The sequence below is a fragment of the Phaenicophaeus curvirostris genome, chromosome 6 (assembly GCF_032191515.1).
Source record: "Phaenicophaeus curvirostris isolate KB17595 chromosome 6, BPBGC_Pcur_1.0, whole genome shotgun sequence".
NCBI classification, from domain to species: Eukaryota; Metazoa; Chordata; class Aves; order Cuculiformes; family Cuculidae; genus Phaenicophaeus; species Phaenicophaeus curvirostris.
This window is the reverse complement of record NC_091397.1, coordinates 56,371,762-56,390,812: the sequence shown is the minus strand read 5'-3', so window position 1 is coordinate 56,390,812 and position 19,051 is coordinate 56,371,762. Positions and strand designations below refer to the sequence as shown.

Below are 19,051 nucleotides of genomic sequence, written 5' to 3'. Positions count from 1 at the left end.
TATATCGTGAGCCAGATACTGACTGGCCTAATTCTAACCCTGGGCATTCATATGGTGCAACTGTGGCTGAATGGTGCACACAGGCACCAACTCTATGCTTAAATAACGTTTTCCTTAAGAATAAACTCTGGTTGGGAGCCAAGACCAGCGATGTGTTAGAATTGGCCAGACTCCACTTAGTTTACAGCTGTTGCCCAGCATGTGGGGAGAAACAAATGCTCTAGTAGTGATGGGTCCATCAAATGCAGTGAGCTGTTGCAGTAACACTTGTAAATCAGGCTGGGGCAAGAGTTAATTGGGATTTCTGGAAATAAACATTCTTAATTTAAAAACAAATTAAATGCAATAATTGATCATGGTGCAAAACTAGTATAAAAAAGCCTGCGAGGTAAATGGTGTGGCTCCAAACAGGTCTCTCAGAAATCCCAGGGAATGCTGCAAGCAAAAGGAGTGAGTCATAAGCACATGAGCCGAAAGAAGCTGAAGACAAAATCATGCATCTCTGCTTAATTCCATCACATGATGAGTCCTGGGGCCCTTCATTTAATCGGAGAGCAAAGCAGCGGAGAAACTTCATTCTCACTTCTCAGTGGGGACCGGAGGAGTTACCGTGTGCAGGCGCTGGGCACCCTCTGCTCCTCTGTGCGCGCTGAGCAGACACAGAGCCTCCTGCACCATGAGCGGTGTTCACCGCCACCTCGGATTCCTGCTCCTGGCTGAAGTGGTGCTGTGTGCTGCTGCCACACGTGAGTGCTTCCTTCACCCCATCCTCTCTCCCTGCCTCCTCGGGCTCAACATCCTGAGCCACAGCAGTAAAAACAGTTGCTCCAGTGCAGCTGTTACTGGAGCTGTGCTTGGGAACCAGCAGGCAACAGCTAGCTCCACCTCAGGGTTGCCTGGCTTTGGGTACAGGAGTCACCTGAGCTGAAGTGTTGTGCTGAGAGCTGCTCAGTTTTCTAATTCCTGCACTTTCCGGAGCTGACCGGAGTATGCCTTGGCTCAATTAATCCAATTTCTAACAATGTTTCCTCAGCTCAAGCATGGCTCAAAACGCAGAATGGACTTCTCCCAGTTTGCTCAGCTGAGCTGTGGCTGGGAGAAGCCAGGTCAGAGGTGCAGCTCCCCACTGGGACACCCAGACCTGTGGATCCCCAGCCTCAGGGAGCCCAGTCAAGGAATTAGATCCTCAGACTGTGGTGGGCAGGCACTGGGCTGCTCCTCTGCTGCTTTCCAGGCTGACAGTTTGGCTCAAGTCTTAGGTCGACTCACTGAGCTGAGGGCTGGGAACCCAGAAATGGAATTTTCGGCTCAAATTCCAGAATCTACAAGAAAGATACTGAAGACCTTAATGGCTGCTGTCTAGCTGAGCATCCATCTACTCTTGTGCATTTCTCCAATGGGAAACAGTAATGTATGTAGAACTGGGCCAGTGCATATTGGTATCTACTAGGGACACTCCCAGCCTCTAATGATTTACAGCACCATAGCTGCCTCCATCAGATGCAAAGTCATTATATTTAGCAGGTTTCACTGGGCTTTTGTTCCATCAGTTTGTGCACTTGGGCTTTGATTGCAACCTGTGTAAATTTTTGGCACACACAACATCCTGCCAGTAAGAAATTTTACAACTTCACTGTGCTTTACACAAAGAAATATCTATTATGAGCTTAGAACCTGTAACCAGCTGGTTTCATTTGTCCTTAACTTTTGTACTTTCCTCTCCAGGCTCTGTTTAGCTGTTCCTCAGATGGAAATGATTCGACCCCCTTTGTAGAATCCCCACCACCTTTCTCCTTATTTTTCAGTTCTCTTACACCCTGCTTGAGCTGCAGAGAATAGAGCAGCGTACAGTATTCAAGTCATGAATAAACCTGGAATTATACAATGCTATAGTGACATTTTCATCTTCACTGTCTGTCTTCTAGCCTTTTCCTAGTTTTTCAACTACTAATGAGCACTGCATTCAAAACTGTAAAGATCTCGTTTCTGAGCAGTGATAGCTAGCTTAGAGCCCCTTGTTCTGTAAGTTAAGTTGCATTTACCTGTACTGAATTCTATATAGTTTTATTCTTGAGTCATTGACTCTCATACAGTCCTCCCCTCTACTACTTTAAGACAGTGTCTTCAGCAGATTAGAGCGCCTCACTCTTCACCTGTTTTCCATACTGTGAACGCTTTAAATTATTCCAACAACTGAGAAAACTGGGCACTTATCCCTACATATTTTTTTCATATATAATAACCAATTATTTATTCATGTGAAATCCTTCATTCTTATCCCACAATAGTGTAGCTCCTTTATGTGCCTTTAGTGAGGGACCTCATCAAACGCCGTCTGGAACTCAAGCAGACTGTAACAAGCAGGTCAGCCTTGTTCCCATGCTCTCTGGCTCCCTCAGCGAAACTCAAATATATCTGAGAGGAATGCACTTCTTTTACGGCATATCATATTAATCCACTGTATCTGCTAATTCTATTCTTCACTGCTCTTTCTACCAGCTTGTCCAATCTGAGCCTCTAACTTTTTGTAATCCTCTAAATCCTCCCTGGAAGTATTTTTAAAAACTGTCACCATGTTTGCCAACATTTGTTTCTCAGCCACGGAAGCAGTTTTAAGCAAGATGGTACATGCTGTGGCTAATAGCTCATTTATTTCCCTCTTTCATAACTTCCATACTTTTTGAGCCACTCTATCTAGACAGTTTCTTCATTTTGTTGATTTGTTCTACAATTACTTTTTTTTTTTTGTGGCAACACTTCATTTTGAGAGAGATTCTCAATCATCATAAAGAAAAAAATCTAGCCCAGAAACCTTTTATGCTCCTCCTTTGTAAATGAAAATGGAAACTAAAATATTGACTTCTGTGCTATCCCTTTATCTTCCCTAAATACTTCTTCTGTACCCACACCATCTTTTGTCCCTCCAGACTTTCTGGCAAGCTTTCCACTACTTTCATATTTGAAAAGAAAATTCATTAGTACTATTTATGGTTTTGCAGATTCTTTTTTTTTTTCATCCTGCTTTATTATGTTTCCATATGTATCTTTGGAGAGTTTATATTGTTGTTGGTCTTCTGAGCTTGGCCGTAACATCAGCCTTTTTATTTCTAATACACTTTCATCTGCTTTAGCTGGGTCATCTTTTTATTGCTGTCGTTCTAACATCATCTTTCATCCTATCTTTCGTGGCTAACACACTATCACAGGAAATGCTGAACTTCTTGTCTTTGCTACATTTTTCACCAAAATGAAAAGCAGAATAAGAAAGAAGAAAGTCAATCAGAGCATAAGACTTTTTCTCCTATGACTGTCTCACCAAGACTATTACAGTAATCATTTCCTTGGAGTGTAATATTACTCTGTCGATTTTGAACTGAATAGCACTAATTTTGGTTGTGACCAACATCTGCTCTAGAGTTTTTTTCATTCTTAAAGAACAACTATGTGAAAGCTTTCTGTTCCACATGTTATAGAAAGTAGTACTGGAGTCTTTGCTCATATGGAAAAATGTCTTTGTCTTGTCTTGAAGCTTGTGAAATTTTTTATATTCGATGGAAATAAACAAAGAACATCAGGGAGGCACAGAAACGCCTAAAGAGCTTGTGATTTAGATGCAGTGACCACAGTTATTACCAATACTGGACAGGAAAATTACTTCTGAATTCAAGGACTGTTACTGAAAAATCAAAACTAAAGCATTTATAAAACTCAAAGTGCTCCAGCTCTTTCTGATTGATTGAGCATTTGAGAAAAAAAAAATGATTGAAATGTTTTGATCTGACAAAATCAAAACATTTTTATTCATTAAATAAATTTAGATAAAATCAAAGAGAATGGGAAAATGAGATTAGGAAAACTTGCTAGCCACTTACTTTCAAATAACTTTCAAAACATTAATTTAATGATATAAAATGTAATTGAACTTGATAAGCCTTTGTGAAATACCTTTATGGTTGCTAATCTGTTTCTTTCCTGTAAAAAGTTTCTGGAGGACAACATTACTCAGCTCTTCTTCTGACCACGACAGAAAAAAATACAGCCTGTGATACAGTCCATTAAGTAAATACCAGTCATGATATTATGCCTTGCTCACATTAAAATGCATTCAATCTACAGAGAAGACTTGATTGAATTGATTTATGTGAGGCTGTGGGGAGTTCCTGTAGAGCAAAAGAACATGAGAGAATATGCCTCTGCGTGCAGAACCTGTTCTTTTCCTGAAATCTTTCAGTCCTCAGCACTGAAGAGACTGGGGAGAAGAACTACCAGCATCAGTTCAGAGTGACCATTGATATGGGGCTGGACATGGGATGTCCCTCTTGCTCACCAGCAGTGTCACTAGGCAACAAAACATCAAGAGAAAGCAGCTCCTGCCTCTTCATTGGTGCTGTTTCTCCAGTTCTCACCTGCAGTAAAATGCCTGGTCACATGCCTGTAAAGACCATGCTTAGGCTGGCTACACCTGCTCTGCGCCTTTTCCAAAACCTGGAGGAATTCCAGCACAGCCAGTTACGTTACAGCACACAGGTCTCTACATTGTCCTTAAAATCATCCAGCTCTTTGTTATGCTTGGGTATAAATCTCAAAAGCATTCGGCATTAGCTACCTTTAAAAAAAAGCCACAAAAAGCAAAAGAAATCCTAACTCCCTTGATGTTGTGACACACCCAGCAGTTACGTGATTAACATGACAGAGTTGTTTAAAACCCCCAGGCTTTAATGGAACTCTGCCTATGAGCCTACTTATGAAGATATTTTTATGGCAACCTACAGTGGTTGACATGTTCCTACAGGTTACTTGTATATTTACTTCACTTTACATTATGTGTACTTTGCGCCAGAAAGAAGGATCCTAGAAGGCCTGGGAAAAGTTTGAGCCTATAATCTGTAGTAGTATGAGAAAGAGGTTATTAAAATCATTTAGTATCTGAGCCATTTTAAAGTAATAGGCATGAAGCTAATATGTTTTTGTTGTTATATTGCAAACACATTGAATTTACTATTCAGCTCTAAATTTCCTTTTCTGGAAATACCAGCTTCTGTTACAATTGGTTCCATCCCTTCCACCCAAACCACCAGCCAGCTCACCAAAAGAAGCTTCAGTGGGTCACAATTAATTCCTGGCGTAACTTTCAGTAGACCACAACTCCCACACAGAATGAATTTACCCTGCTAGTCTTTTACTCAGAGATTCGTTACCAGGCAAGCACAATGCAGTCAGCAATCAAGCAACCTCTCTGCAACTAGTCTGACTGTTGCAGGGTTATGATGTCCATTCATACAAACAATTACTCTGCTATGGTCAAAATGCTGTAAAATATATTATTCTCTCTCAGAAAAGCTTGCAATAGTGCAAGTAGAAAAATCCCCATCTGTCAGTGGTGGAATTGTTTTATATTGGTTATAGTTGACTTAAGTGTTTAAAGCTGTGAAGATAAAATTCCATAACTTTCTACTGGTGAAGAGTTTTCTAATCAGTACAAGAATATGGTCATATTTCATAGGGCGGTAAGGAAGATGCTATTATATTGCATGTTCATTTTTCTCTCTAGGGTTTCAAGATGTGCTGAGCTATGGAAGAACTTCTCCTGTCACTTCCTACAAGAAGCTACAAGGCTGGTCTAGTGATCAAAATAACTGGAACGAAGATCTTTATCCTATCTGGGAAGAAGGAGATCCCAGATGGAAGGACAGCTGGAAAGGTAACTGCATATATATAATTCAAAGACAATGAGAAAATTGGCCAGAAACCCCACCTCACCTAAAAGTGCAGCTGCTGTAGTGGTTTTTCACAGGTGAAATATCTACTATTGCTGCAAAGAAAAGCAAAATAGGGATGATTTGCTTTCATACCATTCTCAGTACTTTGTCTGAGGGAGCAGAACAGTGAGTTCAGTAAATGCTTTCCCATGACTCAGTCTCAGGCGTTAATACTTATCAAGAAGTATCGATGGCAAATAGGACAATCCTCTAGGACAATCTGTTATTTGAAAGATGCCCCTACAGGGCAGGTAACTTCAACTACTACCTCAGTAGGGCATTGTGGGTTTCAATTTGACAGCTTTGGTGAAGACCCTATTTATTATCATCTGGTCTAAGCTGAGGTCTAAAGGCTGATTCCTGGGAACAAACAAAAACATTCACCTTTGGAATATATTGACCCTCAAGGGTAAAAAACCAAACATGTCCTTAGCTCCAAGAAGGAAATGAATGACAGACCAGTAAGTGATGTGGGGGGGATACAAGGAGTTCCTCTGATTGTTCTAAGTTGGGGTTTTGATGGAGTATAAGTGACTTAGGAGCACAAAACTCCTTGGAAACAGAGGACTCCATAAAGCATTTCTAGTGCAAACAGAACACAGCTGAAGGTAGCTGCTGCTCTGATGCATCCTTTACTGCAGTGAAGACCAATTTTCTTTTCTACAGGTGGAAGGGTAACAGCCAAACTGGACACTGATAGCCCAGCACTGGTAGGATCCAACGTGACCTTTGTTGTGACTCTCCATTTTCCCAAGTGCCAGAAAGAAGATAATGATGGCAACATAATATATGAGAGAAACTGTACCCACGGTACGTAACAGCAATTTCCCTGCCCTATACACGCCTGACTATGGTGCTGGTGTGAACACGTCATGACCTTTTGAAAACACCAAAAGCGCATCCTATGAACACTTTTAATCGGTAACTACACTCGTATGTAACCTGTGCCACACTAGTTTCTTTCCTCAGATCATCACTGAGGTATTTTTACTGTTCTGCACCCGCTACATATAATGACCAGGTAATTTAAGATGGGCCCTCAATATAAAACTGCCGCTCCAAAACCATGACGTTAATCTGGCTTCCTAACAAAACTGTTACTGCTTTTCAGCTTAATCACGAGGTTGCTCAGTCACAAGGTTGCACAGTCACACTGTTTTCTTCCAAAGTTATAAAGCTGACAGTTCATAAAATTGAGATTTTTTTTTTTCAGTTAGGAATTGTCGAAGTCGCTGTCATCTGCCTCTTGAAAAACTCTCAAGAAAGAGTAAATCTCATCTTCCCACAATTTAAGAGTTAAAAACAAACAAGAAACTCAATAATTTAAAAATCAAGAAATCTTTTCATCAGAGAATCATCTTTTTTCATCCTGTTTACTGTTACCTGGAGGAAAAAAGCTATCATAATTCCAATGTTTGAAGCTGCTGGATCTAAACCAAAACAGGCTGTTGTACCTTTCTTTCTCTGAATTCATAAATGTCCAACAAATTTTTTTACTGATCAAAGTAATTTTCATTTCAAGGCATATCAGCAAATTTTTTGTCAGGCTGAGTTCTACTTTTTGACTGTCTAATGTTCTGCTAACTGCTGATATCCAGTCTCTGCTTACTATCTGCTGTGCTGTTTGGGGAGAGAGATTGTCTTTTTATTGTTCAGAAAGGAACTGAAATTCATTTCTAAGTTATTTAAAGGTGCCTTAGAAAACCTGTCTTACAAAACAAAGTCACTTCCTCATAGGGCTTCCACAGCTGCCACTTCTACTTAAAATTTTAGATTCTGCTTGGCAAATATCCAGGCAGCCCCACTAACTCTCGTGAAACAGTAGCGCCCTGTGTAGGTGACAGCAAGTTTTAGGCAAGCAATTTTAAATATTGTCTGACCCATGAGACAGTAATTTTTTTTTTATTTCTAAATAAAACAATGCCAAGTTAGAACAATTTGGTATTTACACGAAAAACCAAATGAAGCACAATCTTAGAAAAAAGCAAATGTAAGTCTAAAAATACCTCACTTAACCTGTTGTTTAAAAGCAACAGCTGATGTAACCTGGGGCATTTGCCTCCTGTTTCCTGACTTGCTGCACATTCTCAGTTGACCTAAGACATATCTTCTTTCTACACTTAGATCCTCCAGCCCCTGAGGATCAGCAGGTCTATGTCTACAACTGGACTGAATGGATCGACAACTGTGGCTGGGAAAACTGCACAAGTAACCACAGCCATAACGTATTCCCAGATGGGAGACCTTTCCCTCATTATCCTGGATGGAGAGGAAGGAACTTTGTCTATGTGTTTCACACCTTTGGTTAGTATGGCAACACATTCTTTGGTTTGGCTGAGGCCATTCACTCCGTACACTAACTCAATTGTCAACTATGTTTTATTAAAAATTCCTTAAAAAGGATTTCATGCTTGCTGCCACCTCAGCTTCTTAAATTTAAGAGAGACTATAGTGCTGTACATCTTCCAATCAGTGTAACAGTGCAGCACTTCTTGCCTCTGGAGAGAAGGTGAAAACTGACACTGACTGTGTGGTACCGATCTGGTCAGGGATGCTGATTTTCAGTGTTTCCACCTCTTCAGTACACAACTCTTAGACTATTCCTGACATTGGTGACATACTAAATCTTAGTATCCTAAGTTAGCTTAGCTAAATCAGTATTATAATCAGTGTCAGCATGAGTTATAATAATAACGTTCAAAATTTTTCATAAAAGTGATACTACCTACTACCTCCATCAGCTGTTACACAGACAAGCAAACAAAGGGCTCTAGGGTATGAAGCAAGAAGTACTATATCTTCTTGCTACATTGAAAGCAGAAAAGCACAAGATCACTTAAAATGTCTGAGGGGTAACACGATCCACTAGATAATAACTTAATGTATTTGCTTTGGAAAGATGTAGATCCCTTGGCAAATGCCTTTACTTAGACGAGTGAAATCTGGGACATCTTTCTGACATCTTCCTAAAAACACAGAAATAAAGGGAGTAAATACACTGTAAAAGTATCCAGTCCTCCAAAACCACCTGCCAGATAACTGAAAGACAATTCTAAACTATTCATTTTGATTTAGACAATCCAGATTTAGAAAATTCACACACTGTAAATTCATGTTCTATTTCAGGTCAGTACCACCAAACCATTGGACGATCCTCAGCGACGTTTTCGGTCAACACAGCAAATATCACTCTTGGCCAACACGTGATGGCAGTATCCATTTACAGGAGAGGGCACTCAACATACGTGCCAATAGCAAGAGCAAGTGCCACTTACGTTGTGACAGGTGAGTGTGCTGGAATAATTTATAATAAAACATTGGGTGAATTTGTTGTTTAGGTGTTAAAAGAATTCAGCACAAGAAACATTTGACACAAAAAGATGACATCAGCCTGAGAAAGGTTTCTAATATGAATGTGGAATCACTTTGAGTAGTATAATTTACCTTTGTGTCTAGCATGGCTGTGACACTTCTACTTTCTAATGAAAAATTATTTATGAGAGGAAATGCAGTCTTCCATGGATGCCTGGGATTCCTCATTTGTTCCTATACTTTTCTGAGTAACTGCTCCCTACTAGCATTCAGCACTCAGATCAGAAAGTCAAATTAAATTAGAAATCCACGTTGAAGGTATTAATGTCTCACATTCTGACTGTTGCTGTTCAGAGCCTTTGAAGGTATTTGTGGTTTGCAGCCCGGTATACGTATGATTTATTTATTTACGTTTTTTTTTTCCCTCCAGACAAAATTCCAATATTTGTGAGTCTGTTCCAAAAGCATGACCGCAACATCTCAGACTCCATTTTTATCAAAGACTCACCAATTCAATTTGACGTGAAGATCCACGACCCCAGCTACTATCTTAATAATTCTGCCATCTCCTACAAGTGGAACTTTGGAGATGGAAGTGGCTTATTTGTAGTCAGCAGTTCCACTACACCTCATACCTATACTCTACAAGGAAACTTCACTCTGAATTTAACTGTCCAAGCCATTATACCTGTACCTTGCAGTCCAGTAACACCCACTGTACCACTGCCCACTGCTGCAGGTAGGAGTTTATCAATATTAATAGTGATATTATTAATAGTGATATTAGGAGCTACGCTAAAACTTTAAAGTCTAATATTTAAAGTTTGTATCTTTAGAAGTTTTACTGCTACCAATGAAAGAGCTGAAAAGGTTCTGCAAACCCTCTACAAACTGGTTTAGACAGAGAATCAAGAAGCATAAACTCTTCCATTCTATCACAGGCACCACTTAACACAATATATTCCACATCCAGTTCTGCCACCGTAGTGACAGTATACAGAGGTCTATAAGTGGACATGCAGTACAAATAAATGTGTTTTCATACCTTCTACCATCTATGGCAGGTCAAGTGGTTTTAGCCTTGCCTATTCAGGGTCATCTTCTGAGGTAAGATGTAAATTTTAAGTGAGAAAGAGGTATTTCAGAACACTCTTACAGCCCGTTACTTTCTGGTTTGTATTAACTTCCACCCAAAATTAAATGAGATTGGATTTAACTAGAAAAAAAATCATATTCCAAAATATGGGATTTCCACATGACATTAACCCAGAATGGCTTTTCCACTCAATATTTATGCACTATTGTATTTCATAATAACTTTCATTATGTTCAGTATTGGTTTATCATCTCAGAGGGTTTTAAGGTTAGCAAAGGCCTGCAGTTTCAGCCTGTGTAGTTATAACACTACTACTATTAAACCGTAAATGTGGCTATATTTTTCAAATTTCAGAATTTTAATATGTGCTTTTACCAAAACATTGAGAGAGAATGAAAACCGAAAGGAAAGACATAAATTTCACTACTTCCCCTCTTCCTTTTTCCACCAGCTGTAATGTAGAGCACTGGGAAAATACTTGCCTTTAAAAAGAATATTTTAAAGCTTTTATTAGCCTTTGGATTCCTTCTATAATCAATTTGGGAATTTTAAAGAAGTGTTTAATTATATCAAACCTTGCAATCTTACTTCTATTTCACCAAGATGGGTAACTAGCAAGGTGGCATTTAGGATGAAGCTACCCAGGCCACTCCAAGGTTCTACAACTGGGCATGTGTGTTTTCTTTAAGGCTTTCACCGTGATCCCGTACAGATACACACAGAGCTGCAAACCAGAGCCACCAATGACCTAAGTAATGAAGCAGTTGAAATATATGGCCGTGTTCAGAGTACCTCTAAGCAGAACTTGTTCTAAATCTGCATATCTGTTCTTTCTCCCTCACCTCAACAGTAACGTCCGGAGCATCTTCTGATTCAGACTCTTCTACTGCTGTTGAGTCAATGGAAGATAATCCTGATGGAGGTTGCCATATTTACAGATATGGTTACTATAGAACTGCTATCTCTGTTGTAGGTAAGGATATGGGTCAACACGTGAACAGAGAAATGGGGCTAATAATCTACAACAACGCGTAGTAGAGATAACATCTATTTAGGCTTCCTTTTAGCAAATACGTGAGACTCTCAGTGAGATCCTTCTCTTAGCCCTAGCTGGCATTTTTTAAAGATTAACGTATAGGCAGCTAACTAGATGACTTAAGTTTCTTTATGCACTATGCCGGGACCTGGCAGCAGAGGTTATGAGCCTGGACCTTGTTCTGGATGCCTGCTGATGGCTGCCCTTCTGCTACACATGGTGTTTCCAGGCATTTGAGCTGGAAAATGGCTGGTGGGGATGTGCAACGCATCAATACTTCCTACAACATCAGCTTCTGAACCTGCCCTACCTGAAACATACTGGCTCAGGGAGGCAGGGGTGGTGTCACATAAGGTTAAATTGACCTTGGTACGCACAGAAGTCATGGGGAGTGGGATGGGGAAATAATTTAGTGGAAAAAAAAAAAAGTAAATAATAATAATGGAAAAATAAAGCAGAAGAGAAAGGAGCAGCCTCACGGGGAAAGCACTGGAAATATTCTCAGCTTTCAAACCCTTTAAGAGGAGTGCTAATGGAGGGAGGAAATTATGGAAAACTAGACCAGAACTGAGCATCAGCCAAACACTTGAGGTTCTGTACACACAGACTTGAGGGCTTGTCATGTGTCCTACTGCTGACATCTGTTTCCTCTCCAGAGGGAATCCTTGAGGTAAATATTATTCAGATGACGAGCATTCAGAACACAGAAAGTCAAGCTGAAAACTCACTGGTTGACTTTGTTGTTACTTGCCAAGGGAGGTGAGTATGTGAATGAAACTGTCAATCTTCCCTCTATAAAAATAATTAAGTGCTGGAACGCTGTCTGCACCTAGACAGCTGCATGAACAAAAGTTGAGAACTACAGTGCTTCTGTTTCTTGACTGGAACTAAAGATAATGGAAACCTCATTTATAAATTATGTCAGCAGAGGTTACTGCCAGGCTCTGAGGATTCAGAACAAATGTCAAGTGTCAGTAAAAATAAGAGAACTACATAGTGGGGAGAAACAAGTCTATATTTTCCTGGCCAAGACAAGGCTTCAGCACTTCCTGTAAAATGGGAAGCAGTCTACTGAAATTGGAAGGAAACCCTTTCTTTTTGGCCATGATTTTTTGACACTTGGAATAAAAAGGTGTGTCCAAGCACTTTCTTGGATAGGAAAACATTGCAATGATATTCCTAGCTCCTAGGCGGGGATTAGAGTTGAGAGGACTAAGAAGTACAAGAATAGATTTGGTAATGCAACTGGAAAACAAATAACCTCTCTTAAGTTAGCGTTTACTTTTTTGGCACGTGATACTACATAAAAGAACCTGCATTCTTAATGATGTGCATTAAAGGCAATGGACTTCACACGCTGATCTGAGGCAGGTAATTCTGTGATCACCATAAAATGTTAAATGGTATGTAAAACAAGCAGTTAATTTTATAGATCATACATATCCATTTTATATAAAATCCCTGTGTAAATATAAATAAAATGTACAGGTATGCATTATATTTTTTTATATATATATACACATATAAAATAAAACACTCTTAAATCACTATAGTACCATTGATTTCAGTAAACAGGTGCCAGGATAAAGCTGGGGCATCAGTGCAATGTGTCTATGAAGTGGGTTAACAGGAGTCCACAAATAAAATGTGTTCTCTCTTCCCATCCTAAGTCTCCCCACAGATGTCTGCACAGTAGTTTCTGATCCCACATGCCAAGTGTCCAAGAGTATGGTATGTGACCCCGTCGTCATCACTGATGAATGCCTACTCACCATCAGAAGAGCTTTTGAGGAACCTGGAACATACTGTATAAACATCACCTTGGGGGATGACGCAAGTCAAGCCCTTGCCAGCGCACTGATTTCGGTTAATGGAGGTGAGTCCACACAAAGCAGATGCAGGTCATCCGTCAACAGTTTCTCCCTGTGGTCATTTCCCTGCAGGAGAGAAGAGCACAGGAATTTATATGGGATTTTTACTATGCCTAGGGGCCTCAGCTGAGACTGCACCAGCTTGTGTGAGAGTTCATGCAAAGGCAAAGAGATAATTCTTCCCCCATGGGAATTTTAGAAGCTAGCACTTGGTTGGATTCATGTTTATGATCTGATAAATACAGTAATTATACAAACCCTTCAGTATCAGAGAATATGAACAGTTCTTAAACCGTAATGTATTTTTCCACATAATAACTCTGTTGGGCAGAAAAGCAGATGGGGGACATGACCGCCAGCCTGCTCCACACATGGAGAAATAGGAGAAACGGAGAGGAATTGAGCTCACTTGAGACAGAATCAAAACCTGCAGCTCAGCAGGCTGCCCTGGGCCCTCTTTGTAGCCCATTGATCTTGACCAGGTTTCTGTTTCTCCATGAGGACAAGATGAATCAGGTTCTGGAAAGATCTGTGAAACATCCATTGACTAGAGAATCTGCTCAGGGTGGTGATTTTACACCATGAAATGTTCACCCCTTTAACTCCTAGGTTCACACCAATATCAGCAAGTTATCTGTCCACTCTGTTTTCATTACATACATATTTTATGTGATGTATTTTCTCCCAGATTATTAAACACAGTCTTAGTCACAAGCCCAAATGATAAGGCTTTCTCTCTGCTCCCACTCCACTGCCCTTCTGACCTCCCACTACAACATTTCTACTGACTTTTCTGAAGTCTTTAATTACTATCAGCCAAGAAACTAACCTTTTGTGGGTCACTTGCCACAGTTCGGCAGATTTTATTTACTCAAGGTATAAGTTTAGCTATAACTAAATTAGTTCATGATGATTAAGGCACAATGTCTGACCTGTAAGTGCACTGCAGTTCCTAAAGATGAAAATAAGCATGCAGTAGGAGTTTTCAAAACTGTATTCACAGAGGTTAACTTTAGCCCAACAAGGCTGGTCTCCCTAGATTTCCTTTAGAGGGCAAAGCTAAGTTGTGCTTTGGGGCTTCCATTATAACCAAAGGGGAATCAGGATCTAAGAGAGGCTGCTACTCTGAGGCACCTTCTAGAGGAGCCCATCTAAACTATGCTCACACTTCTCACGTGCCACAATTTTCCACTCATTTTGAGAGAATGTGAGTATTTATTAATTTCTGAAAATCCCACAATTTGTTTCCTGGGTATTTGGTGCCTGAACATCTGGCCTTTGAAATTTGCCAGGACCGTGCCGGGGTTATGTAGGCATCGCACAAAACACCCACTCGTAACTTCTTTAAACTGCTGTCAGGTGGGCTGCAGACCTGTGATTGAAACCCACCCTATCAGTATGTGTCACTTACCAAACTAGTCCAAGGAACTACCTAAAATAAGGTAAATCTTTAAAGTCTCAGCAAAAATATTGTGTAAACCAGGAATGAGTAAAGCCTCAAAAACAATTGTATCTACAAACTGATAAATACATGAGGCTCGTGTACCAAGTAAATGGTAAACCCTGATATGCCATCTCTATTTTTATAGACAGCAAATTTAAATTAATAACTGGAAAGGTAAGCCAACACGCACCTCTAGGTGATTTCATTGTATAAACACTATTGTTAATATGAAGACGAAGAATGTGTCTCAGTGTCAGTAAACTCAATAAAGGTATAGCCTGTGGACTGGAAAATCAAGATATTTAACAATTTTTTAAAAAGAATACTTGCAATGATTTGGCTTCTTCCAATCAGATATGATGGAACTAGGAGTACATGTCAGTCGGTGACAGACAGAGCCCAAACTTAATTTCCCAGAATGAGCATGTTAAATAAGCAGAGCCTTCAGCTCTTGGATAAAGCAAACAAACTTAAGTCCAGCAAGCTCTCAGCCACACTCCACCATCTTAGCTTACGGGAATGCAACAAACAACATTACTTAAGAAACTCCTTTTTATCCCCTTTCCTTGGCCACCGTCCCAAAGAGAAAGCTGAAGCTGATTCTAACACTGAAGCTTATAAAGACGCTGCATCTTTCATACTTTCAGTGCAAAGGTTCCCCTAGCACAGCAGTTGGCAAGGAGCAAATTAGCCTCACCTTGTGGGCTGCCAGTAAGACCCTCTGTTCCCTTCCATGCTGGAAGGGCAGCCGTGTGTCTCAGGAGCATGGCTCATAGGAGAAAACTGGCAAAGCCCAACTTACACTCTGGTGGAACTGAGAATTATACTGATTAGGATGTGAAAGCACCACCTCCTGCCAAAGTTGCTCACCTCCGATGCTTAGCATACTAGAAATAGTAAGTGTAAATTAATTGTTCAGCTATCAAGCAAAAATGACATTTTCTATAGAAAACCTATCTCACTGAAAAAACAAGGCTAACTTTTAATCAAATGTCTTTTCGAATCCTAGGATCATCATCAGGAACAACAGAAGGTGTCTTTATCTTCCTTGGTTTGTTGGCAGTGTTTGCCACCATTGGGGCTTTTGTCCTTTACAAGTAAGTTGCTAGCTTCTAGTATTAAAAACAGTTGATAGAACTGTCAAAAATACTGGTTTAAATTAACAAAATCAAACCACTTAAATTCGCATGGCATCTATTTTTTTGTTTCTTTTTTATTGTTGTTCACTAATATTCTGGCAAATATTCAAGAAAATGGGATTACTGGCTTAAGCCACAAAACCATTGGAAAATATGAAAATGTTATATACTTTCATAGAAAATTACACTCTGTGCTCATAATCACAAATAATAATACTAAATCACAAATAGCAATACTAGAAGGCCTGCATGTAAGTAGTGAGTAAACTTAAATTGTATTATGTGATTTATATATGTAGTAAAACCTAACAAAGAGACATTTATAGCTCTAAAGCTCTCACAAGAAATGTTTATGAATGACTGACAGATCAAGCATTAATCATCAAAATTCTTCATTAAATAACTTAGACATTCTATAGGGGAAAAGGTGCTGGGCATGCAGGAAAGCAGTTAATAGAAGCACTTGTCACTGCATTATGAGCTTGGATGTTTGTCATGAAGCTTTAAGACTGCACCAAGACCCACAAGTCGAGCACATGCTCACCCTTCGCAGTCAGTGGTGAGAATCAACCATTAGGTGGGATTGAATGGGAGAATGAATGTTGTGAACACACGATTAACTCTCTTACACACTGAACCTTTGTCAGCAACTAACCGTGCCCTTTCCTTGCAGGAGATACAAGCAATACAAGCCTATTGAGAGAAGCACAGGACAAGCGGAGAACCAGGAGGGACTAGCTGCTTACCTCAGCAATTTCAAAGCTATTTTCTTCCACAGTAGCACTGAGAGAAACCCTCTGCTGAAAAGCAAACCAGGCATCGTTTAAACCTGTAGCCTAACGCTGACCTTTAGATTACATATAGAACTCTTATCTGAACTGTACTTTCATTGGGTTTTCTTGTTATAAAAAACAGGGGGTAAGCTGAAAGTACGTAAAGATGGGATGATAACTTTGCGGGGCTTGGTGCAATTAGAAGTATTAAAACAGTCCTTCATAGGAAACAATGACATAGTTTTGAGCGCTTGCTGTCCTTGCTTGCGATCTAGGATACACTCTTATGAATAACTAACCCCCCTCCACATTACCTGTTTTCTTACTTATAGGTTACTTACCTCTAAAACTAATCAAATCCATAAACTGGAGAGGGGGGAAAGGTTTATTTTTTTTAATTTTTTTTTAACTAATTTGTAAATACTAAGTCATTATAAACAGATAGTCCAGTATAACTGCTCACTGCCTTAGCAGGATTCATGCCTTCGCTAGAAAGGAAAACACAGGGGGCAGGCACATGTTATATCTGTGGAATGAAACGTGCCATGGCCTATTCCCAGGCATCGGGACGGAACTGCTGACACTGTTACACTGCTCAGGAGGTCCTAGCACAGTCCAGCCCCAGGCCAGCTAGCTCCCCACCAAGCAAACCCCACAATCTGGGAACCACCGGAGCCTGCTCCCCACCGGGAGCCTGGCAGCAGCCACCCTGTTTTGTTGTGTTCAATAGCACGGGTGCAACATTAAGCACCAGTTGGCCTCGTGGCCATAAAACAGGGTTGGTCCCATTTAGTTTCGTGCTGGACATGGCTAGCAGTGCACGAGTCTCATTGTACACCAGACCACAGACACCCAAGCAACAAGACTGATGAGGTCCATCTGCTTGGCTCTCCGGTTAAAACTTCTACTCTGAGCCTCATGTAAAATCCTCAGATACAATTGCTGATGCTGTCTTTGTCTCCTTTGTTTCTCCTGGTCTTGAGACACTAGAGTGGCACCACTGCTCCCCAGAGGGTAGATAAGTGCTCCATGGACAAAGGTCAGCAGAATGAGGGCTGTAGCATTTGGCTCCCTTTTTCCCTTCTTTCCACTCCGCTCTCTCCTGAAGTAAAAGATGCAGTAATTTGGGCTTGCTTCTCCATCCCTCTGTTTTTGACCACTTAATCAATAAACAAAACCCCCAATCTAAATAAAACACTATGCTCCAGTTTCTAGTTTTGCATGATACAGCCTAATGTAAACTTCTGCAAGAAAACTGACCAAAAACGCTTTAAATGGTTCATTTTCTGTATTATTTTCTACTAATATTGAAGTTTATAATAAAAATGAACTTTCAGACAGGGGCTGGGAAAATGGCTTTATGCAACCTATTTCCAAGCACCGAGTTCTTTGAAAATCTCTATAGCTAGCTTATTTACCATGTCTCCAAACATCTCAGATACATATAGTTCACAGTTCCTGGTGCAAAATACAAGCATAAACACATTTTCCCGGTTTCTTAGCAGGTCTGTCAAATGCTTATCACTCACAAGCTAAATGTAATCTTCACTACCACATCCCCAGTGTGCATGGACATCGTTATATCACTTGAGGATATAAAAAAATGCAGATTGTGACATACCTGGGAGATGAGTTCTTTAGTTACAAAACTCAACAGCTTCTTGTCTTCTTTTGCTTCCACGTTGTCCAATTCTTTTAATTATTTTGTGGCCACTTCAGTCATATTATTAAAAGCACCATATTTGTCACTGCTCCATCTTCCTTATATTTAACATCCTGCTATCTAACCATAACAGGGCACCTAAAACTATGCATGGATTTATACAGAAAATACATTTCCTGCAAAAATTACCACCTGAACGTTATGTATGTCCTCTCTGAGAGTGCTGACAGAAAAAAAACTGTAATTCATATTTGTTGCTCTGGCTTGAGGCAGCTTAAGTCAAAAAGCTTAAGATAACACGTAATGCAGCACGAGAAAAAAAGGTCTATCACAGCTATAATGCTTAGGATCAGCGATGACGCAAGCTACCATTGACCTAGACTTTACGCAGAAAGTATCCTGTTTCAGCAAAACACGGCATGTTAGGAGCTCAGAGACAGCTTTTACATAGAAAACAGCTTTCAGGCATACTTTAAGAACTTTTTTATCCTTTAACCTAAGCGTACAGAATAGCTTGCACTATCTTCCATTAAATATCATGTCAGAATATAGATTTTTTTCTGTGATTTTACCTTTTCAGCTGTAATTTCTATTCCATACATCTTTCCTTTTATACAATGGAATCTAACTGCTGCATTGACGAATAAACTATCTAATGACTTTGAAGAGCACGTTTCCTTTGTCTCAAAAAGAGATACTGCCAGATAAGCAACTCGATGAGTTGCCCCATTAATGATAAATCATAGAATGACCCTTTCTGTGAAAATTTTTTTCCTAATGTCCAGCCTGAAGCTCCCCTGGCAGAGCTCGAGGCCATTCCCTCAACAGTCTGAACAGAGAAAAACAGTCTGAAGAGTAATTCTTTTAATTTATGGTCAGTGTAAAGGCCAACACCCCCAGGGGAGGGGGTGGAAGGCAACATTTGACCCCAGTGAACACAAATATTTGAACTTTCTTA

The 19,051-nt window shown here is 40.0% G+C and overlaps 1 protein-coding gene across 1 annotated transcript; it reads left to right on the top strand.

The window, feature by feature from the left end:
- Positions 1-522: 522 nt before the first annotated feature.
- Positions 523-18,759, top strand: GPNMB (glycoprotein nmb). Its single transcript, XM_069860286.1, has 11 exons — positions 523-746; positions 5,552-5,701; positions 6,426-6,569; positions 7,884-8,063; positions 8,886-9,044; positions 9,502-9,810; positions 11,018-11,140; positions 11,860-11,962; positions 12,874-13,079; positions 15,528-15,615; positions 16,331-18,759. The coding sequence occupies exons 1-11, from the start codon at positions 677-679 to the stop codon at positions 16,482-16,484; spliced, it is 1,686 nt and encodes a 561-aa protein (XP_069716387.1). The 5' UTR covers positions 523-676; the 3' UTR covers positions 16,485-18,759.
- Positions 18,760-19,051: the final 292 nt, after the last annotated feature.